Source organism: Oncorhynchus mykiss, chromosome 6 (assembly GCF_057628025.1).
Source record: "Oncorhynchus mykiss isolate SJ-2025 chromosome 6, ASM5762802v1, whole genome shotgun sequence".
Lineage (NCBI taxonomy): Eukaryota > Metazoa > Chordata > Actinopteri > Salmoniformes > Salmonidae > Oncorhynchus > Oncorhynchus mykiss.
This window is the reverse complement of record NC_143027.1, coordinates 60543245-60568026: the sequence shown is the minus strand read 5'-3', so window position 1 is coordinate 60568026 and position 24782 is coordinate 60543245. Positions and strand designations below refer to the sequence as shown.

The window sequence follows — 24782 nt, the reverse complement described above, 5'->3', positions numbered from 1 at the left end:
TCATATGGCTTGTCGCTAGGCAACGTGGCTTTGCAATGCTCCCCGCAGCATCCAATTAGGAATTGTTTTTTCTGTTAGAGAGAAGTTGATTGTTGGTGTAATGTGAGGGAAACAGATTTGCCTCATATCAACGCTACTGGAGTGGGACTTTATAAAGGGATTCACTCATTGCAGAACTGGACAATTTTAAAAGGCATATTTAGTCGTTTAGCCTGTTTTGAGTCACTGTGTCACATTTTGCATGTTAGAAGCATTGCGTTTCTTTTTTTTTTTTTTCATACAGAATCGTTTCTGTAATATTGATTGTTTTTAAAGATCTACTGTAGGCCTGCATGTAACATTCATGACATATGCTGTAAATTAACATGATATAACAGCCACGCAGATTTTATACAGATATTGCAATCATGAAAGGATGAAATTAACTTATGTCTCATAATGGTATTGTACCGACCTTAACATGGAACAGTACATTCTGTCATAAATTCTAGACTTGCTTCCCAGTGTTCGCTACTAATTTGAATAATTACAGAATTAAAACGAGCACAGCGTGGCTAGTGAGGGACCAGGCTTTGAGGTGCAATGTTTACACCGTGTCTCTTCCTGGAAAGCTGGCCGAGTATTGAACATACAGTACATTTGTTTACATCAGTTTGTATAGATACATGAATGAATGAATGAATAAATAATCTAATTTCTCACTGATGTACTGTATACAGTATGTCTGTGGCCTCTGGTTGTGCTACTGTTTCCAGTGCAATCCTCTTATGTGTAGCACTCTCCCCCTCCAGGCTTATAGTGGTATATTAGCATAATACCAAACAGGGTCCATCCATAAAGACCAAACAAACAGCAGTATCTGCCTGAAGCTTAACACTAAATTGTGTGAATAAATAGTTTTTATTGAAAGATCTACTGTATGCACTCACTCAACATGGAAATATGTAACTGCTCTCTCTAAGTCAAATCTTTGTCAAACCCACATTGTTGTTCTGATTAAGTAGCTTGAGGGGCGTCTGGAGTGAAGCCATGTTCACTACAGGAATCAAATAGGTTTGCAAGTACACACACACACACACACACACACACACACACTCCAAAATGGTCACAATAACATTGCTCACATAGGCCTAAAAATGTACGTAGGCTATGCTCCACTGCAAGGATGGGCTTCTTAAACTTGTTACAGGACTTCAGTGAGCAGTTAAACTCCTGTATTTGCTCCACAGAAGTGGCAGAGAAATGGAATGTGTATGAGGAGTTGGTGTAATCCCCCATAATGCACCTACGTTGTTCCCTTAATGGTTTTATGAGATTATTTCTCCTGCAAATAGCATCTTTCCATTTTCTGGTGGTGTTATGTCATGTTTGTGAATGAGGTGCCTTGGGTTGAAGGCACACGGTGTGTATTGACAGGAATTGGCTTATGGAGGATTTATTTATGGGATTTCACTTTTTCCTGCCCTGAATTTCATGCTCTTCTCCGGAAGCTCACTTTGATGGAGTCTTTTGGGTTTGTCCCTAACTCGTTTTAATGTCAGTTACACAAACAAGCTGAATGGGGAAAACATTGATACAATATTTTATTAGAGCGATTATTGCATGGAGAGTGTCGGCTCAGTCCAGCTCTCGTGCCTTTTTCTCCGGCCTGTGTAGTTGTTTTTTCATCCCTTGAAAGCTACATACGATATCGTACAAATACAAAACCTTCAACATATTGTTGGTATCTCAATGCTGTCATTGCGTCTTTTAATGTCATGCCTAAATCCTCATTTGGGATTTGGCAAGTTAAATTGGCAGTTTCACGGTCTGATCAACTCCTCCCAGCAGAAGACAGAGCCATATTTCATTCAAGCTGGCCAGGCAGTCTGGATCTCTCCCTTCCCATCTTCCTTAATTAATGGGACAATGGGCTGAGTCCTGGGTTACTGTCCTTGAGAGAAAACATAGCCATGTAGTGGGGAGAGTAAACCTCTTTAACCACTGACTGTCCATGTCCTGTCCTTGCTCAAGCAGTAGTCATTGGAGCATAAGTCCCTGCCATTTTCAGCAGCACAGCAATTATTAATTAAAATGCTTCAAGTAAATGTCCATTTTTCATTTGTTCAGTTTTGGTGGCTGCATATTGTCTGCGGCTGTCAACAGAATGGCTATTTGGCTGCCATCGATTTTTCATTGGCTGACGTTTCAAATGTTGCCTGCCTGATGTTCGTCAAGTCTGAAATTAAATGTTAAATGTTATAATAGATTTGAGCACTCCACTGTGAGATGAAGATCTTTTTCTAGTCCCATAGAGATGTACCCTAGATCCTCATGTCACACACGGATCTACTCTGGGATATTGGCCTAGTTGTTTTTACCTGTTGTTTAGCCTGTATTTCTCCTGGGATTCTGAATTCTATCTACACCATTACATTTCTTCAAGTATTTTGTGTTGGTGCAGGGATTCAGTAGCTCGACGCTACAACCCCTGCTTATCTCCCGTGCTCTCACACCCGTGCTCTCACACTGGAAGGCTCCTTATGTCTGGTGGTTGTTGTATCCATTTCACTGATGACTGACATGACATTAACTTTTGTAATGTCAAAGGCTTATTTCTCCTGTGCAACAGCAGAAACGTGGACTGGAGTAGGGAGGTCAACATTTTAAACTTTTTTATTTAACCTTTTATTTAAGTAGGCAAGTCAGTTAAGAACAAATTCTTATCTACAGTGACGGCCTATCCGTCATTGTAAGAGAAGAGAATGCATGAAAACACAACTGACAAACTGATGAGAACAGAAAGGCCTATCTCAGTGCTCTGAACATTTAGCACCCGCACACAAACACAATTCTGACTTAATTTTTGCCTCATTGTGGGCTGCCTAATTCAACCCATATTTCCCTTCTGAGTCCTCACTCGTTCACAAATTGACATGCGGCCTCCAACCCCTGGACAGAGAAATGAGATCAAACTCACTTGGCCCTGCGTGATCCCATCTCCTCTCCGGCCTAAGGGGTGAAGCCCCCCCCCCCCCCGTTCCCCTCCGTCTGTCACTGAGCGGGGAATTGGAGTCACAGCTTGTTTGCTGAGTAACAGTCTAACAAATATGCTGCTCAGGGGCATTAAAGCCTATGGAGAGGGGCAGCCTAAAAGCAACCCTTTCCCATCTCAGCTAATGGGAGTGGGCACAGCAGTGATAACTGCAGACAGGTGGGGCTTGGGAGGTGTCTGGATTCATAGGACACTAATGCAGAGGAATGTCATGTTTGGTTTACAGCCTTGCTGGCACAGGGGCTGAGGAGGCTCTGAGCTTTAGGTAATAACCACTGGTTAAATGCAGGTAGGGTAGAGAAGCCTTACTGTGGATTTGCATTAATATGGTTTAACTAGCTCTAAATGCAGTTGGCCTATTGATGCAACTTTAACAGTTGCATCATTCTGAAATGGGATGCTGTGATAATCTTGTAGATTGGTTATTACTGACTATTATGTACTTTGTTTTCTTGCACCCTCGTATTATTGTTCTCATACCTTATGCACCATTCATGTAAATATCTTTGTCAAGACAAGCCATTAACTATATTTTTCCCCATTGGAAAAACAAAGAAAATATTTCACAACAAAGCCCTGGTTAATTTGACATCTTTTTGTTTGACAACTGTCAGCTGTTTGACTCCTCCTCGTTAGGTCATAGCCATGTTCTCTGTGTGAATGTGTTCTGTCTGGCATGGAGGAAACCTCTCAGGAGACTGCCTTCCTCTGACTCCAAATACAAAGCACCCTACTTGAATAAATGAACAATGGTGGGAGAGAAAAGCCACCAAGACTGCTCATTAACAGCCCTGCACCTTGCTGAACCCCAGGCTTGTGTGTGAGAGGGTGTCAACGCCAGCCTACTGTAGCACATGCTGTAGGGACAGTAGGGATGGCTGAGCATCCCACATACAGTGTGAGCATTGTGTGAAACTTGTGAGAGAGAGCTGTGGATGCACTATAATTAGCTACAAATCTGCTCGCCCTCATTTTTCATCAGCTGCTGTTTGTTTCCTCTTCATTTTCTCCAAACAGAATCTCTCTCCAATTACCAGTCCTTAGTGGCTGACCCAGGGATTTATTATGGCTCTTTAATCATCATAGTGGGTCGAATGGAAGGAGGAGGAGATTTCATGTTTCGTTTAGTTAGTCCCAAACTCATCATTTGGCCTGCTGACATGACTCTGCTGCTCCTCTGTGTTGACTGTACGATAACCTAGTAGGAGTGCTTTCTTGCCGTTAGTGCTGAGCGATTAGTTCTTTTTGAGGTCGGTTCGGTTTCCGTTCGATTATTAAAAAGTAATCACGGTTATCCGTTTCCGTTTGGATATTTTTTATATGCACTATGCATTGTGTGTTGAATGCTCTAACAACACTGCATTAAACTGTTAATCAAAGTCCCTTGGTGTTAGTGACTGCCCATTTACTGCTTATCACTTAATAACCAACATTTATTCACGTTACTTTACTTGAATAAAATATTTTATTTGATGACTTTATCAATTCATTCCAAGTCATCATCTCATCTCTTTAGATCTGCTGCCTATACTGTGATAAAATCACAATTTAAGTTGTTCTTCAAAGTATTTTGATTTAATTTAACCTTTATTTAACTAGGCAAGTCAGTTAAGAACAAATTCTTATTTACAATGATGGCCTAGGAACTGTGGGTTAACTGCCTTGTTCAGGGACAGAATGACAGATTTTTTACTTTGTCAGCCCGGGGATTTGATCTAGCAACCTTTCGGTTACTGGCCAAACACTCTAACCACTAGGCTACCTGCTGCTGTCTCACGTGTCAAACTCATTCCATGGAGGGCCGAGTGTCTGCGGGTTTTTTGCTCAAACCTTGTACTTGATTGATGAATTAAGTACAAGGAACTCCCCTCACCTGGTTGTCTAGGTCTTTAATTGAATGGAACCCCCCCCCCCCCAAACAAAGCCTCAGACACTCGGCCCTCTGGAATGAGTTTGACACCCCTGACTTAGATCAAATGTATTTTCAGGCTCGCGAAGCTACTGCTTTCTATCCCTCTTGATCGCACGTCTCTCTTCTCTCAGTCTCTGTGTCTGCTCCACACAGACCGGACAAGTTTAAGCCATCGCGCAATTGATTATGGTCATTGTAGTTAATTACCACGTTTTCGTAAAAAAATATATATACATACATACATACATACATACATACATACATACATACAGTGGGAAGAACAAGTATTTGATACACTGCCGATTTTGCAGGTTTTCCTACTTATAAAGCATGTAGAGGTCTGTCATTTTTTAAATCATAGGTACACTTAAATTGTGAGAGAAGGAATCTAAAACAAAAATCCAGAAAATCACATTTGTATGATTTTTAAGTAATTTTCATTTTATTGCATGAAATAAGTATTTGATACATCAGAAAAGCAGAACTTAATATTTGGTACAGAAACCTTTGTTTGCAATTACAGAGATCATATGTTTCCTGTAGTTCTTGACCAGGTTTGCACACACTGCAGCAGGGATTTTGGCCCACTCCATACAGACCTTCTCCAGATCCTTCAGGTTTCGGGGCTGTCACTGGGCAATACGAACTTTCAGCTCCCTCCAAAGATGTTCTATTGGGTTCAGGTCTGGAGACTGGCTAGGCCACTCCAGGACCTTGAGATGCTTCTTACGGAGCCACTCCTTAGTTGCCCTGGCTGTGTGTTTTGGGTCTTTGTCATGCTGGAAGACCCAGCCATGACCCATCTTCAATGCTCTTACTGAGGGAAGGAGGTTGTTGGCCAAGATCTTGCGATACATGGCCCCATCCATCCTCCCCTCAATACGGTGCAGTCGTCCTGTCCCCTTTGCAGAAAAGCATCCCCAAAGAATGATGTTTCCACCTCCATGCTTCACGGTTGGGATGGTGTTCTTGGGGTTGTACTCATCCTTTTTCTTCCTCCAAACATGGCGAGTGGAGTTTAGACCAAAAATGCTCTATTTTTGTCTCATCAGACCACATGACCTTCTCCCATTCCTCTACTGGATCATCCAGATAGTCATTGGCAAACTTCAGACGGACCTGGACATGCGCTGGCTTGAGCAGGGGGACCTTGCGTGCGCTGCAGGATTTTAATCCATGACGGCGTAGTGTGTTACTAATGGTTTTCTTTGAGACTGTGGTCCCAGCTCTCTTCAGGTCATTGACCAGGTCCTGCCGTGTAGTTCTGGGCTAATCCCACCATTCCAGATTAATACAGTGAATTATAAGTGAAATATCTGTCTAAACAATTGTTGGAAAAATTAGTTGTGTCGTGCACAAAGTAGATGTCCTAACCGACTTGCCAAAACTATAGTTTGTAAACAAGAAATTTGTGGAGTGTTTGAAAAATGAGTTTTAATGACTCCTACTTAAGTGTATGTAAACTTCCAACTTCAACTGTATTTATATATATATAAATAATCTCAGCACTAATAGTCTTTAACTTTGAGAATGAACATGTGCATTTTTTTCAACTCTGGGTGTAACATCAATTGATGGATTCAGAGAATTAGTTTGAGGAGAATTTTCTCTGCAATCAGAAACAGCAATACTCTGAAAGCTCTGGGGTTATTTACCATGAGATTAATCTGGAATTGCATTGATTAGTGTTTAGCAAGAAATGTTCTCATGCTACCATACTCTTGCAGCTCTATCTTACCAAAGGCTGCAAACTGCAGTGGCAGGCGGTCTGCGACTGACATAAAAACCCAGTAATAGCCACCTCGGCTCACAGCGAGACTATTTGCATGTTTGCTTCTGTCTTGCAGCTCAAGCTATCCTTACCTGTAATCCTCAACCCTTAGCTGAAGGTCCCCGTCTAGGATTTACCAGCAATAATGAAAGGATCTCAGGCAGAAAATAAGTGTGAGAGAGATGCAGGTGGTTGGGGAGGGAGAGAATAACCCCCCCCCCCCCCCCTCTACTATGCACTGTGTCAAAGCCCTACTTCCACCTGGGTAGAGATCAGAACGGTGGCTCTGTTTATTCACAAGGTAATGTGATGAAGGGATATTATGGAGCTGTATCCCTGCTCCCGTTCTCTATAATGGAATTGAGAGCTATAATAAAGTCCAAGTCAAACCGTCAGCAGATGCCTTAAATTGCTTCCAATCCCCTTAACAAATCTGATTGAGAGGTTATGAATAACTCCAAAGCATCCCTCTCCAACTACACACACAAGCCTAGTGTTTTCCTTGAAAATAAGTCAAATTGAGGATCGATTTTAGATGGAAGCTATATTCCTTCTAGATTGGATCTGGAGATTCTTTCCGGAGTCATCTGCATACCCAACATGTAGAAGCCAACAACATTGATTTGCTTTGCTTTAGAATCTCCCACTCTCCTTCTCACGTCTACAGCTTACTATTCTTCTCGTGCTGTTTGTCTGCCGTAGTTGCTGTAATGTACGCCAGCTCTCTGTATCAGAGAAATGAACTCGTCACTTTGTTGTGTCGCCTTCCTCCACTCAGAAAGATGGGCAACAGGGAAGGTCAGTTATATAGGGTATTGGAGAAGACGAGGGATTTCTCCAGAGTTGTCTCCTCTTCCCTAGAGCACCCCACTCCCTTTCTGTGGGTCTCCCTGTCTACCAACATGTGTTCACGATGCCTCAGGAAACCCATCATAGGGCCAGGTATTCCTAACACCGGGAGTATGGATGTGGGGGATGGAACTCCACACAGTGCTCTCGATTAAACACTCTCATTAGACTTAATTTAATATTTCTAACAAAGCTGCGGGATAATGTTTCCACTTCTCAAACATGAGCTCTCTCCCTTTGCTTTAAAAAAAAATGTTTCTCATTGTAATCCGTATTAGATAGATAATATGTGTGTAACACAGCAAGCCAGATGGATAGATACACGTTTTTTTGTTGTAAATGTATGTTTTGTAAATACGTTTGGGATCATGCTTTGCGCCTTTCTCCAAACTGTTTGCATAGTCATTTCATGATTAATTGTCAGTTCCATAGACACTAATCAATCAAGTAATTCCCATAACAAACAAATGTTTAGCTGCTGCATTGCAGTTTCTATGTAGACCTGTATGTGTGAAGTCTGTCAGGGCATGAATAGAACAACAACTTTTTATGGCATGTTTCCCCTAAAGGTATAATCTAAAATGTGCTCGTTAATATTTTAATCCTGGAGTTCTTTGAAATATGCATGCCATAATGGAGAGGTAGTATGCCAAGCTGGGCTTGAAAAACACACAAACAACCACAGAATAGAGCACAGAGGCTTTCGCAATGCATGCTGGGAAACCTCCGTCAGCCAATGAAGAAAAGGCACTGTGTGAATTGCAGGGTTGGTCCACATATACAAGTGGTCTAAAATGAGAGTGTGAAATTAACACTGTTAATCAAGACTATATAAATACTTTCTCTATAATTTGAATCTAATTTAATCTGGAGTTCTGGAACATGATCAATAATCACTCTTTTCCTTTTTTTAATGTCACTCCATATTATTATCAGTGACACTCCTGACTATTCAATTAAGGAGGCAGTAAGACTGAAAGGACATTGAATGGGCTACGTCAGGCTCCATGATAAAGAGAGGTAAACAGATACCCAGTCATCGGATCTGTAATGGCTGGTTCAAATTGACTATGATTATCCTGCAAGTAACAATTAGCCTACCTCATCTGTAAATATATTCATGGTCTTGTGTGTTTTCTTCGATTTTTCTATTCTTAGGAGGAGAATATTAACTGAATCGAACATAATCACCCTTAATCTAAGAGAGGAGGTGAGAGAAACAATCAACTGATTTAAAGATGAACACTTTGGAATTAAGATGTTCGAAATCACTATTTTGGGATTTTCTGCTTCGTATGCTTTCATCTGCAGATGCATCTGATTTTTACTCCATTGCCACAGCTTGTTAGTCTTGGTGTAATTAAACAATCTGTTCTCTATTTTAAAGCTGCAATATGTAACTTTTTTGGCGACCTGACCAAATTCACGTAGAAATGTAAGTTATAGATCTTTCATTCTCATTGAACACAGGTATTAAGAAGCAGTAGATCTGTTTTATGTGTGCTATTTCTATGCTTCCCGTTCTTAAGTTTTGTTTTTTCATCTATTACTTTCGGTTTTGTAAACCAGAAAATATATTTCACAGCGGTTTAAATGGTACAATGATTCTCTACACTATACTTGCTTGTTTTGTGACAAACTGAATTTAGCAAAAACCTATTTGAATTTTAGCAACTAGGAAATGCCGGAGCGATTTCTACTTAGGACACCTTTTTAATAATTAAGACTGTTTCTTTAATTAGCTTTGTGGTTGCAATCCTGCAACTAGACTGTGACATGACATATCACTTAGAGCCCAGAGCCTTTACTCATACCTGAATTATGCATTCATTGGAGTCACGGATTGAAAATGAACGAATCAGTTTTGAAGTCTATCCATTTGCCAGTACTGTATATCAACCTGCAAGTTTATGCACCTTTTTGTAATTAGTTTTGGATTTTAAGGTCATGATGAATGGCTTTCCCTAATGAATTATTCTCGGGAACCCAGACCCTAGGCAACAGCAGTGATTAGGGTCTGGGATGAATGACGGAATCTCTTGGTAACTTTAAAAAGGGGGGGGGGAATCTGGGGAGGGTCCTCCTCAGACAGACAAATCATGAGGCATGCCGGAATGTTGCGGTTCGATACCAACGTTTGCCAGTATAAAGCAGTGGTTTTAGTGAAGGTAGTTGACGCAAACTAGCCACTTGAGAAATGCCCTCATTAAAAGTAACCTCCATTATTTCCATCTTTAATAAGCTTGTAATCTTGTCCATCTTACCCCAGCACTGTTTCTAGTAGATGTCCTGGATGGGTGGGAGCACATCCCATTTATATTGTGTTATATTGACTACTACTGGGTTTTTCCTGATATCCATCTTACTCAAATAGTGTTGCCATTGTAAAAGAAGTGTAGTATGCGTACAACTGTGTTAAACCAAGTGACCGAAGAAGTTTATACAGCCGTTTTTATTTTACTGGGCGGAGGTCTTTTATAGAGCCACTGAGGTATGTCCGTTATTGTGAACCAGGGAGAGGAGGAGGATGATGGAGAGGAGTAGGAGGAGTGGCCCGTGGGGACTGTAAGTGTTTACAGGATTTCTCAGTGATGTGGAGAGCTCCCCTGCCTCGTCCATGCCCCCTCTAATCAGACAGGCAGATAGACACCCACTGCTAGTTGGGGAGAGCTTCCTTTTATAGCCTGATTATTGAACCTGTTTACTCCTCATCAGCAGACTGCAGGAGGCTACACACTCCACATGGGTCACACGTCTGAAGATCACAGATGGAGTGAGAGAGAGAGAGAGAGAGAGAGAGAGAGAGACTCGTGGAATGTGAGAATGCAGCTAAACTCAGCGGTTCCTTCAGCAACACACTATGAACTGTATAGTAGTGTCTGTCTCCAAAGGTCTCTATCTATCTGTATGGATAACCTCTCCACCCCACTCCTCTCTGTATCTACTGCCCACAGTGAGACCATTGATCAAAGCAGCCTCTCTGTGGGTGAGATTATTGCTCCCTTCCATGAAAAGGGCATCTGCCTGCATGAAGGCAGATTAAAGGCCCATGTGTTGTGTGGAATTTTCTTTGTGTGCCTTCCATTTTGCCACACTTAGGCTTATCACGGTTAGATGTTGGATTTCCATGGGCGGTATGAAGCAGACACTGCATGAGCGGAATAGGAATATTGACTTAAGAGTGAAGGACAGCACTCTACTCCAAAAATCTGTTTTAATATCTCACTGAAATTAGAAGACGCCATCCAAATTATCATGCTGTCTTTTACAGTGCACAGAATATAAGTGCTTTTCACTTATGACTAGTGTATTTCTATGTGGAGAAGACACATTGGACCCTGTAGGCATTTTTTCCTGCCACCCTGATAATGTTAGAAGACGTGTTGAGAAGTTTAATTTAGTATTCTGTCTTGCATGTGATAGTCTCACAATAGATTAATGAATAACTGTAGGGATAGGGATCCCAGCTAAGTTGTTCCATCCTTTTTCCTTATTTCTTAGTAGTGTTGCGGAGTTCCCCCAGCCCTGAGCTTAACAGGGAGCCCACAAAGAGCCCAAGGGTTAATCACGACCATTAGTTAATGTACAAATAGCTTTTTAAATTGTGAGAAATTAAGAATAATTGCTGTGGAGCGGATGTCAAAAGAAAAGCACTGAAATGTGTACTGGACCAGTCAAAAGTTTGAACACATCTACTCATGCAAGGGTTTTTCTTTATTTTTACTATTTTTTTACATTGTAGAATAATAGTGAAGCCATCAAAACTCTGAAGTAACACATATGGAATCATGTAGTAACCGAAGAAAGTGTTAAACAAATCAAAATATGTTATGTTTTAGATTCTTCAAAGTAATTCAAAATTCTAAAGGCACTCGCACATCTAATCTTTTTTGCAGGTGCATGGTAAAAGTTGAATAAAACGAGAAAAAAGAAGAAACCCGCACACTGCTCTTGCTAGTAACACTGCTCTTTAATAAGCTTTACATATCGGATTCTTCAAAGTAGCCACCCTTTGCCTTGATGACAGCTCTGCACACTCTTGGCATTTGCTCAACCAGCTTCACCTAGAATGCTTTTCCAACAGTCTTGAAGGAGTTCCCACATATGCTGAACACTTGTTGGCTGCTTTTCCTTCACTCTGTGGTCCAACTCATTCCAAACCATCTCAATTTGGTTGAGGTCGGGAGATATGATGCTGCACTCCATCACTCTCCTTCTTGGTCAAATAGCGTGTTGGGTCATTGTCGTGTTGAGCGCAAACCAGATGGGATGACCTATCGCTGCAGAAGGCTGTGGTAGCCATGCTGGTTAAGTGTGCCTTGAATTCTAAATAAATCCCTGACAGTGACACCAGCAAAGCACCATCACACCTCCTCCTCCATGCTTCACGGTGGGAAACACACGTGCGGAGATCATCTGTTCAGCTAATCTACGTCTCACAAAGACACGGCGGTTGGAATCAAAAATCCATTGCTCGTGTTTCTTGGCCAAAGCAAGTCTCTTCTTCTTGTTGTCCTTTAGTGGTTTCTTTGCAGAAATGTGACTATGAAGGCCTGATTCACGCATTCTCCTCGGAACAGTTGATGTTGAGATGTGTCTGTTACTTGAACTCTGAAGCATTTATTTGGGCTGGAATTTCTGAGGCTGGTAACGCTAATGAACGTATACTCTGCATCAGAGGTAACTCTAGGGCTTCCTTTCCTGTGGTGATCCTCATGAGCCAGTTTCATCATAGCGCTTGATGGTTTTTGTGACTGCACTTGAAGAAACTTTCGAAGTTCTTGACATTGTCCGTATTGACTGACCTTCATGTCTTAAGGTAATGATGGACTGTCATTTCTCTTTGCTTATTTGAGCTGTTCTTGCCATAATACACATTAAGAAGGAAATAAATTCCACAAATGAACTTTCTAACAAGGCACATCTGTTAATTGCAATGCATTCCAGGTGACTACCTCATGAAGCTGGTTGAGAGAATGCCAAGTGTGCAAAGCTGTCATCAAGGCAAAGGGTGGCTACTTTAAAGAATCTCAAATATAACATATATTTAGATTTGTTTAACACTTTTTTTGGGTATTACTACATGATTCCATATGTGTTACTTCATAGTTTTGATGTCTTCACTATTATTCTACAATGTAGAAAATAGTAAAAAATAAAGAAAATCCCTTGAATGAGTAGGTGTGTCCAAACTGTTGACCGGTACTGTATATTATGTAAGAAAAGAAAACACTTTACTTTTCATCATGCTCCCATCTCTTTCTCTGGCCATTGGGCCTACTTGTTTCACACTGTGAACTGAAGTGTGATTGGACAGTACAATGCAGGAGAAACAGACTAGCTGAAGACAGTAGAGAATAATCAATTTGATGAACAGCACTGCACAGTCAGAAACCCAACTAATTCAGTGGCCTTGTGGTTAGTGTGAGTGTCCGCCCTGAGATTGGAAGGTTGGGTGTTTGATCCCCGGCTGAGTCATACCACATACTGTAAAAATGTGACCCGATCCGTCTCTGCTTGGCACTCAGCAATAAAGGAGATAGATTGTGGGTAAGGCCCTGCGATAGACTAGCATCCTCTCCAGGATGTGTACTTGTACATCAAGCGGACTCACGCCGCTCCCATCAACCATTCTGGCTCCACAAGCAAATCTACTTAACTTTTTTTACTGCACAGTCAAGGGTTGCTATAGCTTCTGTATCTATACTGTTGGCTTCTGTTCTCTATTGTAAACCTCTGAAAAACACTGTATGCCTCAGACAGTTCCATTTGTCTCTTGTTTTCTTTGGTTCTTCTAGGGAAATGGCTCCCAGTGAATAATAGCATATTTTCTCTCATTCTATTTTCAGATTTGTTCCTCACAACCCAAGATGACAATGGTCTTGGCTTCGAGACGTGGATTAATAAGGTACGGCACAATCACATTTGTCTTTTATGTTGACTCTTGTCTACAATTGACGATCTCTACTCAGTGAAAACATGGGTAAAGTTTTTAGTTGGAGCGGCAGGTAGCCTATCGTTGGGCCAGTAACCGAAAGGCCGCTGGTTCAAAACCCCAAGCAGACTAGGTAAAAAATATGCCGACGTGCCCTTGAGCAAGGCACTTAATCATAATTGCTTCTTAAAGTCGCTTGGTATAAGAGGGTCTTCTAAATGACACGTGTAAATGTAATTGTTTCTCTCACAGCACAGTCGTTTCAGAGATACTTTATTTTTGGTAGATTTTATTCGGCACTTCCGCTGTTGTGGTAGTTTGCATTCTGCAAGTGCACTGATACAGTCAGTTCAGGTTTTTTAGGGGTATTTAAAATTCAGCAAGCGGAGGCTCACAAAGCACAAGCAGGGCACCCGCCTGTTGTGAAGAAGAAGAGAGGGAAAGGGAAGGGTTGAGGTTGCAGGTATATGAAAAATGTGACCGAGGAAGGAGGGCAAAATGGATGAAAATGGGGGGCAGGGGAGAAAAATAGACTTTCTTTGGTGTAGTACTGTAGATGGACACTGTTCACCTCCCGCTGAGTTTGACCTCTCCAATGCTGCCACTGGTCTGTCTATGAGCTGGAGGGAACCAATCTGACTTGTGCTTTAATAATCTATTTTTATGGACGTAATCTCCACGGGCCGTGCTGCTTTGCTTCAGCCTGTAGGGACACTGCACAGTGCACCAGCCAAAGACAGACGGTACAGCAGGGAATACTTGGGTTGGTGATTAAAAGCAGGGGTGTGTTCACCAATCGTTAATCCCATCTGATTCATCCAGCCAGTTTACCCTTACCTGTTGTTCTTCTTTTTGTTTCTATGACTTATTTTGGGAGGAAGAGGAGTTTGGTTTTGGAGTTGATGATAGAATGCACCAGTGGTTGGTGGCAACAAAGTTATTGAAGTGTGTCCATGATTGAATTCACCAACGTAACACATGCACACACTATGTGACAGACACAACCAGGGGCTAATTTCCTGGTTTCCTCTGTGTAAGACCCCAGTAATCCCTGGCTGCCGCCTTTACTGGGTGGGCTTTCGTTTAACAGCCGCAGTTCACGGGCCAGTGCTTTAGCCCATTTCAACACTTCATTTTAATGACTTTTTTCTTTCTGAAGACTCCCTGGGCACCCTTCTGCTCTTCTCTCTGATTATGCAAGAACAGCCTTTGTTTGTGGAGAATGCAAAGGCAGAGGGGACGCTTTTCATTGGCTAATGCCAAGCCGTGGACAACCCATTTACTTTAATACCTGATATGATCTGTCAATTCACCAGCTGAAGGAGCCGTTCCTGCTAAACAAACATGCAGGGAAAGCATTAGCTGTTTGATACTTTGATTAGTTTTTTCAGTAGTCGCAGTAAAGTGAATTCGAAAAGTGCATCGTTGCATGAGAGACACACCAAATGCGCTCTGTGTAAACAGAACCTGCTGCTGTAGTCTGCGGATCTTCACACTTCAATCAGCTCTCTTCACTCAATCAGAAAGGCAACACAACAGATGTAATCACGAACGGCTACCATGCCTCAAATCAGTAGGCCACCACCAGTCAATCACAAAGACTTAGATCTCCCCTACTATACTCTAGAGATGGTTAACACGTTCCTGACTGTATCGTATTATATTTCTGTTGTTGGTTTTTACCTCTTCTTTCTCCCCAATTTCGATCTTGTCTTATCACTGCAACTCCCCAAAGGGCTCGGCAGTCAAAGGTCGAGTCATGCGTCTTCCTGAAACATGAACCGCCAAACCGCACTTCTTAACACCCGCTCGCTTAACCCGGAAGCCTACCGCACCAATGTGTCGAAGGAAACACCAGTCAACTGATAACCGGCGTCAGCCTGCAGGTGCACGGCCAGCCACAAGGAGTCGCTAGTGTAATGAGCCAAGTAAAAGCCCCTGTGGCCAAACCCTCCCCTAACCTGGACGACGCTGGGCCTATTGTCCGCTGCCCTATGGGACTCCCGATCACGGCCGGTTGTGACACAACCCAGGAACAAACCCGGGTTTATAGTGACACCTCAAGCACGGCGACGCAGTGCTTTAGAATGCTGCGCCACTCGGGAAGCCCCTGTGTGTGTGATTTTTAAAACTCCCAGTCAGATGGGCACCGTGAGGTAATCACACAACTCGATCTTGTTTTTAAATCACGCCCGCAATTGGTCCAGCGACCGTTCTCCACGAGTTAGTCACACACAGATTTAACCATCCAGATGTCTGTGTTCTCCAAACACATCATCATAGGTGCTCCATGAGTCAACCCCAGACTCAATCAGATGATCACTGTGTAACGTAACACAGACCCAATCAGCCGAGCCACAATGCGGAGCGGTGCGTCCTGCCATGCCGTAGCTGCTTGGTAGGTGGGTACTGACTAACGGAGAGAGAGAGAGAGAGAGAGAGGCGTGATGGATGGGCAGGTCTGGGATCACACACTTTGACAAAACCAGAGGAGACGCTCACATGCTCGCTCAGTCTGAAAAGCTGCTTACTTTTTGTCTGACTGCCAGGTAATAAATAAGCACAAGCATAAAGGAAGAGCAGTGAACGAATGGGATGTTTTTTTTCTGTTTTCTTGCTGAAACTATTCTCAGATGTCATAAATCACTAATGGGTCGCTCGGCAGGCCTCTGCTCTCCTACCGGGCCGGGCCACATCTGCTGCTCCAGAAGGGAGAAGGAGATAAGGAGAGCGGAAGAGTTTTACAGCCCCCCCAATATCTCCCCCTTTTCTGTTTGTGTTCCAAATACACGATTCATTATGTCACATCATGTAGAGTCACGGAGTAGGGAGGGAAGTCCTGCTGCATTCACATGATGGTTTCAAAACTAAAGCAACTCCTGTTTGAGAAAAGTATTTGGCGTTATCTTTTTGGGACCTCACACTCTAAGCAGGGGTGGGCAACTCCAGTCCTCGAGGGCATGATTGGTGTCATACCTTTTCTCCATCCCTAGCAAACGCAGCTGATTAATCAAATTGCATTCTAAATTGACGATCATGATTTAGGTGATTATTGGAGTCAGGTGTGTTAGCTGGGGCTGGGCCAAAACTGTGACACCAATCAGGCCCTCGAGGACTGGAATTGCCCACCCCTGTTCTAAGGTAACGGGGCATATGTTTGAGTTGCAAGAAGCCGGCAGAACCTACAACTGAGCCGTGTGTATCCCAGCCTGCTAGTGTGTTTCTATATGTAGCTAGCTGCATGGTTCTTGGGTGCAGCGTGTTCCCTCTGGCTGGAGAGTAAAGGCCAGAGGGTCTTTTGTGTGGTAACAGGAGAATGCTCCTGCTCTCTGGGGCCTTGCGTCAGGGTCCGCTGAGAGCTCTGTGTTCATGAATGTCACTGTGTTGGTCACTGGACACCAGTCCCCCAAGAGGCCAGAGTCTAATAAGAACACAGACACGCACTGATACTTCTGCCATATTTATTTTCGGTAAACAGAAACCATTTGTATAGAGAGACTATTCCAGCTTGAATCTCAAAGCTCAGCCATCCAGATTTATATCAGAGTGTATCACATATAGTCACCTCCGAAATTATTGGTACCTTTTTATAAAACATGAGAAAAAAATACTGTATAAAATAATAATACAAACACTGATCTCAGTCTCCGGACTTGAACCCATTGAAAACCTGTGGTTTGAATTGAAGAGGGCAGTGAGTTTATAAGCACAGACCGAAGGATATCAATGATCTGGAAATATTCGGTATGGTGCAATGGTCTAAGATCCGTTACAAAGTGTACTCCAATCTCAGTGCCCTTATCATTGCAAGGAGAGGGTGCACAAAGTATTGAAAACATAGGTGTTGAAATTATTGGCACCCTATCTTTTTGAGAGAGAAAAAAAAGATAACTTGTTTAAAAAATATATATTCCTTTCAGCAATTGTATTAGTATAAAATAATACAATTTCTCAATTTGTTTTGCATACAATATACAGGGTAGAATTACACAGTCATTTTTGCTCCTCTTTTTATCAAGGGTGTCAATAATTTCGGACCCCACTGTATCTAGCTGATCATGAGCTCATTTCTCCAACAAACACTAATTTAGTGATGACCATGACTCCCATTGAGCTCAAGGCCCTCTCCATCACCTTATAATTAATCTGCTAACAGATTGGCATTGACACAACTCCATCTCTAAGATTATCCTAAAATAGCCCTGAAGCCCATGTCTCCTCACTACTAAATCTGTGTGTAATCTCTCGCAGACTATTTATTATCTCTCGATGTCTGATGTGCTAACAACTGATGTTGGAAGCGAGGTGACAACTGGAGGTGGTTTTGTTAAGAGTGTAGACTGCAGTTTGGCTGTTGTGCCGTTCGTTACATGTGGGTGTGTATGTGTGTGAGCATTTTTTTTTTTTCTCTCTCTCTCTCTCTCGGCATTCAATACCAAAGCACTGTCTGTTCCATTGGCTGACTCTTAGCATGACTGCTAACTGCATGGAGCTCCTGTAGTTCAGCACACCACTGAGCTGAAATCAATTCAAACGTCAGGCTGATCATGCCTGCTCCTTCCCTGCTGTTGCCCTCGCTGCACTTTTCTACTGGTCCCCTGTCACCCGCTGTGTCCCCTGTCACCCGCTGTGTCCCCTGTCACCCACTGTGTCCCCTGTCACGCACTGTGTCCCCTGTCACCTACTCCGCCTGCCCACACAATTAAAGCAGCCCCTGACTAATGGTTGGTCAAAGGACCATGCTACTTGTCCTTTCACTCAATCATTCAGTTTTGAAATGTACAGTAGCCTACTGTATCTACTCTGGCAACTTGTGTTTATGTTTATCTCAAAGGAAAAATCATTCTGCGTTTAATATGAACTTTACTTTTTCTTTCAGGATGGGAACTTTACCAAAACCCAGCCCGGACGTATACCAGAAAATGTCAAGAAAGTTGGCCAGTCTTGTTTTGTCGACTTTGGTGAGTTTTCTCATTCGGTCTTTTAAACTCCCTGTTCCATCATTGCTCTTTTGCAGTGCCAGGAATTGTTGGTGTCTGTCTTCAAAGGCCCCTAAACGTAACTCTCTGCTCTTCGGGGATGACATTTTCAAACAGCTCTGATCTAATAGGATTTCCCAGACAGAGAGAGAGCACAGAGTTTCCCAACATCTTATCTAGTTAGAACGTCTCGTCTTTACTCCTTGTTTCTGAAGTTTGTTGGCTTGGGCGTTGAAGTAAAATCTCAGTCCTAGTAAATGAGTTGTAATCTTAAAGTTGAAGTAGGTCCAAAACAAGGTGGCCGGACAACATTTTTAGAATTGATTTCTTGATCGACCACAGGGTTCTAATCTACTCCATATCATGAAGCATCCTATCCACTTTAAGTAAACTATTTGTTGAATTTTTACTGGATGAAACACACACAAACAAATATATACATACACATCATTGCCAATATCAATATTTTAACAGTCAGGGGTGTCATGAAATATTTAGAGTACAAATTTCCTCATCCCAAAATGCAAATGATTCATGAGCCCAGGGAAATACCAAGGGAAATTACCTATGTGGTTTTCTGTGTGTATTTAATTCTTTATTTCAGATGGACTTGGCCATTTTATGTTCAAATCTCAAGCTTATCTGAGCAAACAAGAACTTTTCCCTTTTTCAATCTTTTTTAATTTTTTTTTATCTTCTTTTCACTTTTGTTACTATGGAAATGTCACTTCAAGCTGTTACCATGGTGAGGAAGGTTAAGCGGAGGTGCTCAAAGACCTACAGATTAAGAGGGATAGATCTTGTCAACGCTTCTACACTTTCAGACTCTGGAGGTTAATAAGGATCAACTGGAATGCGCTTTGCTTTTGCCACAGTTTATGACGCTACACGGGGCCTGGGATATAACATATGAATAAATTAAATACAAATATAGGACAAAACACATCACGACAAGAGAGGCAACACTACATAAAGAGAGACCTGAGATGACAATGGCAGCAACACATGACAAAGCAGCATGGTGGCAACTCAACATGACAACAACATGGTAGCAACACAACATGGCAGCAGCACAACATTGGTAGCAGCACAAAACAGGGTCCAAACATTATTGGGCACAGACAACAGCACAAAGGGCAAGAAAGTAGAGACAACAATACATCATGCAAAGCAGCCACAACTGTCAGTAAGAGTGTCCATAAATGAGTCTTTGAATGAAGAGATGGAGATAAAACTGTCCAGTTTTAGTGTTTGTTGCAGCTCATTCTAGTCACTAGCTGCAGCGAACTGAAAAGACGAGGATGTGTGTGCTTTGGGGACCTTTAACAGAATGTGACTGGCAGAACATGTGTTGTATGTGGAGAATGAGGGCTGCAGTAGAAATCTCAGATAGGGGAGAGTGAGGCCTAAGAGGGTTTTTTATAAATAAGCATCAACCAGTGGGTCTTGCAACGGGTATACAGAGATTACCAGTTTACAGAGGAGTATAGAGTGCAGTGATGTGTCCTTTAAGAAGCATTGGTGGCAAATCTGATGGCCGAATGGTAAAGAACATCTAGCCGCTCGAGAGCACCCATACCTGCCGATCTATAAATTACGTCTCCGTAATCTAGCATGGGTAGGATGGTCATCTGAATCAGGGTTAGTTTGGCAGCTGGGGTGAAAGAGGAGCGATTACGACAGAGGAAACCAAGTCTAGATTTAACTTTAGCCTGCAGCTTTGATATGTGCTGAGAGAAGGACAGTGTACTGTCTAGCCATAGTCACCTCATACTAGCACTTGGGAGTATCTCAAGCTCTAAACCCTCAGAGGTAGCAATCACACTTGTGGGGAGAGGGGCATTCTTCTCACCAAACCACATGACCTTTGTTTTGGAGGTGTTCAGAACAAGGTTAAGGGCAGAAAACTTGTTGGATACTAAGAAAGCTTTGTTGTAGAGCGTTTAACACAACATCTGGGGAGGGGCCAGCTGAGTATCATTGTCACATGTGCAGGTGTTACTGTTTAAATGGAAAAGGATGACAAACGAATCAAGACGGACTGACCATTCATTGTATGAAACACAAGGAGTGTTGATGTTGGTGCTCCCAATTACTGCACGTTGCCCTCTCATTACCTTCTAATAACCACTTCAATTCATTATATTTTGCATCCTTTTCTTTTTCTGCGCTTGCTTGCACTTGAAAAGGTTCTCCCACATCATACACGCACGCACGCACGCACGCATACATTTGTTAATCTCTGCCAGTAAAGTAACGACTCAGTGGTGAGGTTGCTGCTGACTGACTACTAGATCGATGGAGCACAATGTGGCGCTCTGGCCTGCTTTAGAAGAGATTGTCTTTGATATGGCAGGACCTAGGGAGGGGATGGAATATCCAAAACTGACAGACACATACACCCTCACCCAAACACAGTGCTGGGAGAAATATGCTCAATTGTAGCAGCCGCTTCTTGATAGGCCCTCCACCAGTCACCAAGGGCATTATGATGCTAACGTGGCCCCTGTCACCACATCAAGCCAGGTAGGCATGAGCACCGGGAGCAAAGGCCAGCACACGCCTGCAACGAGTTTAAAGAGCTTAATTGAGCGTGATCTTCAAAGCACGTTATCCTTGATTTCACTTTTGTTCCCTGAGAGCCTTTGGTGCTGATTTGAATATCAGCACCTAATTAAAAATATATATATTGGATTCAGAGCACCTGTTTTTTGGAGATGGGGGGGGGGGGGGGGATATGACCTCCGGGAGAGGAATGAAAGAGGAGACTGGGTGCTTCAAAGACTCAAATGATTTCAATGTGTGAGAAATAAAAAGGAAAAAAGGGCACAGAAAAGCTGGAAGTGTGCAGATAGAGCTGGGAGAGGGAGGACTAGAGAGAGAGAGAGGGAGGACTAGAGAGAGGGAGATTGAGCTGGGAGAGGGAGGACTAGAGAGAGGGAGATTGAGCTGGGAGAGGGAGGACTAGAGAGAGGGAGATGGAGCTGGGAGAGGGAGGACTAGAGAGAGAGAGAGAGAGAGAGAGAGGGAGGGAGATGGAGCTGGGAGAGGGAGGACTAGAGAGAGAGAGAGGGAGCTGGGAGAGGGAGGACTAGAGAGAGAGAGAGATGGAGCTGGGAGAGGGAGGACTAGAGAGAGAGAGGGAGCTGGGAGAGGGAGGACTAGAGAGAGATGGAGCTGGGAGAGGGAGGACTAGAGAGAGAGAGGGAGCTGGGAGAGGGAGGACTAGAGAGAGAGAGAGGGAGCTGGGAGAGGGAGGACTAGAGATAGAGAGAGGGTGCTGGGAGAGGGAGGACTAGAGAGAGAGGGAGGACTAGAGAGAGGGAGATGGAGCTGGGAGAGGGAGATGGAGCTGGGAGAGGGAGGACTAGAGAGAGGGAGCTGGGAGAGGGAGGACTAGAGAGAGGGAGATGGAGCTGGGAGAGGGAGATGGAGCTGGGAGAGGGAGGACTAGAGAGAGGGAGGACTAGAGAGAGGGAGATGGAGCTGGGAGAGGGAGATGGAGCTGGGAGAGGGAGGACTAGAGAGAGGGAGATAGGAAAGCAAGCAGCGTGACGCGTCTGCTTGATATCGGAGTGGGAATTATTTTGATCACACTCCAAGCTTTCAATTTTCGCCTACACCTCAGTGATAGATGGCGGATACAGGAGTGACCTTCCCTCTAAACCTCTTCTCCAACACACACACTCACTGTATCATCAACAATTCATCCATAACATGAATCTATGAGCTTTCAAATAGTGATAAAGGTAATATAATGTTGGGCTGTTTCCATTTTAGTTCCACATGTATACACATTCATTGTGTGGTTTTTCAGTATTACCAATTCTAGGATGAGCCTTTCTTCCAAAGACTCATTAGACAGGAGTCCCCCCCCCCCCCCCCCTCCCTCTCTTAGTTAAGACCTAGACAACCATGTGAGGGGAGTTCCTTGCTAATTAGTGACCTTAATTCACCAATCGAGTACAAGGGTGAAGCGTAAACCCGCAGACACACTCGGCATTCCGTGGGATGAGTTTGACACGTGCATCAGAAGGACTCGGTTAGAATGTCTGTTGGAACTAAGCCGCAGGTTAACGGCACCATCCGCTGGCGCAACACTTCCGTCACACTGTAGCCACGCCACCGTAGTCTTAATGCATGCACAACATACGCCAGACAAAACATTCCCATCTGCCTTATCGTAGCTGTAATTGCATTTCTCAAAGCGACAGCGCCCAATACATAATTCATTGATGGAGACTGCACAGCTAAGGACCACGGGAAGAGTTGACTGCTAATGCAGTTAGAGGAACTACGTTGATGACATGATGATTTGTGTTCTTTTTCTCTCTCTCTCCGAGCTGAAGTAGCTCATGTACTAGAGTACATCTGAGGTGACGTTTAAAAAAAAAAAAACCTGAACGCTACCCGGAGGATTTCCTCTCCTCCATTAGTGTCTTAACAGTGACAGCTCGGTGGTAGAACTACAGTGGTCCGTGTGCCGAGAGTCTTCTCAGGGAAGGCTTTTTGAATATGTATGGGGTATTTGTGATGCATCCCTTGATATGTTTTATTTTTTTCTGCCTCTCTCCCAGGCATTGTTTTTTTTTTTTTTTTTTTTCATCTCTTCTGGTGTGATATTTCTCTGATGTTCTCGTGGTACACTTCATCTTCTCTGTCTCTTTTTGAGAGCAGTGTTGTAGAGGCAAAATAGTGACACGTTGTTCTTGGCTTTTGGATTGGGATCAGTGTCGTGGTAAGAAAGTCTGAAATCCTTAATGGTCGTCGTCAAGGACAACACCTCATACATAGTTTTCTCTTTAATCGGCGCGCACCGGCGCACACACACACACACACACACACACACACACACACACACACACACACACATACAACTTTTCACATTGACACAGACACAGAGAGAGCCTCCTTAGCCCTACCCAGGTCTGGTTGCATGGCAGGGTCCAGATAAGATTACAGACTTGGGGGTTGTAATGTGTCTGGCTGCAGGCTGGTTCCCTGGGCCAGGGGGATACAGGAGGTGTGGATGAGTGGAGAGTGTGTAATCTCTGGGTTTCTCTGCAGGCCCGGCCTCTGATTTGCATTGTTATTGGTCCTGTGTCGTATCCTATGAATGCCAATGGGGGTGTCACCCGGCATCATAGCTTCACCAGGCACTGCTCTCCCTCTCTCTCCTCCTATCTCTCCTCCTCCTATATCTCTCTCTCTCTCTCTCCTCCTCCTATATCTCTCTCTCCTCCTCCTATATCTCTCTCTCCTCCTCCTATATCTCTCTCTCTCCTCCTCCTATATCTCTCTCTCTCCTCCTCCTATATCTCTCTCTCTCTCTCTCCTCCTCCTATATCTCTCTCTCTCTCTCTCCTCCTCCTATATCTCTCTCTCTCTCCTCCTCGTATATCTCTCTCTCTCTCTCCTCCTCCTATATCTCTCTCTCTCTCTCCTCCTCCTATATCTCTCTCTCTCTCTCCCCTCCTCCTATATATCTCTCTCTCTCCTCCTCCTATATCTCTCTCTCTCCTCCTCCTATATCCCTCTCTCTCCTCCTATCTCTCTCTCTCTCTCTCTCTCCTCCTATCTATCTCTCTCTCTCTCCTCCTATATCTCTCTCCTCCTATATCGCTCTCTCTCTCCTCCTATCGCTCGCTCTCTCTCCTCCTATCTCTCTCTCTCTCTCCTCCTATCTCTCTCCTCCTCTCTCTCGCTCTCCTCTCTCTCTCTCCTCCTATCTCTCTCTCTCACTCTCTCTCCTCCTATCTCTCTCTCTCGCTCTCTCCTCATATCTCTCTCGCTCTCTCCTCCTATATCTCTCTCCTCCTATCGCTCGCTCTCCCTCCTCTCTCGCTCTCCCTCTCCTCCTCTCTCGCTCTCCCTCTCCTCCTCTCTCGCTCTCCCTCTCCTCCTATCTCTCGCTCGCTCTCTCTCCTCCTATCTCTCGCTCTCCCTCTCCTCCTATCTCTCGCTCTCTCCCTCTCCTCCTATCTCTCGCTCGCTCTCTCTCCTCCTATCTCTCGCTCGCTCTCTCTCCTCCTATCTCTCGCTTGCTCTCTCTCCTCCTATCTCTCGCTCGCTCTCTCTCCTCCTATCTCTCGCTCGCTCTCTCTCCTCCTATCTCTCGCTCGCTCTCTCTCCTCCTATCTCTCGCTCGCTCTCTCTCCTCCTATCTCTCGCTCGCTCTCTCTCCTCCTATCTCTCGCTCGCTCTCTCTCCTCCTATCTCTCGCTCGCTCTCTCTCCTCCTATCTCTCGCTCGCTCTCTCTCCTCCTATCTCTCGCTCGCTCTCTCTCCTCCTATCTCTCGCT

The 24782-nt window shown here is 43.7% G+C and overlaps 1 protein-coding gene across 2 annotated transcripts in view; it reads left to right on the top strand.

Moving 5' to 3' along the window:
• LOC110526271 (T-cell immunomodulatory protein) overlaps nucleotides 1–24782 on the top strand; it is a 111824-nt gene that overhangs the window by 7184 nt on the left and 79858 nt on the right. For both annotated transcript variants that reach the window (XM_021607083.3, XM_090238440.1), the window contains exons 7-8: nucleotides 13416–13474; nucleotides 18381–18462. In XM_021607083.3, the coding sequence (XP_021462758.2) occupies nucleotides 13416–13474; nucleotides 18381–18462 (141 nt within the window). The remainder of the gene's footprint in view (nucleotides 1–13415; nucleotides 13475–18380; nucleotides 18463–24782) is intronic.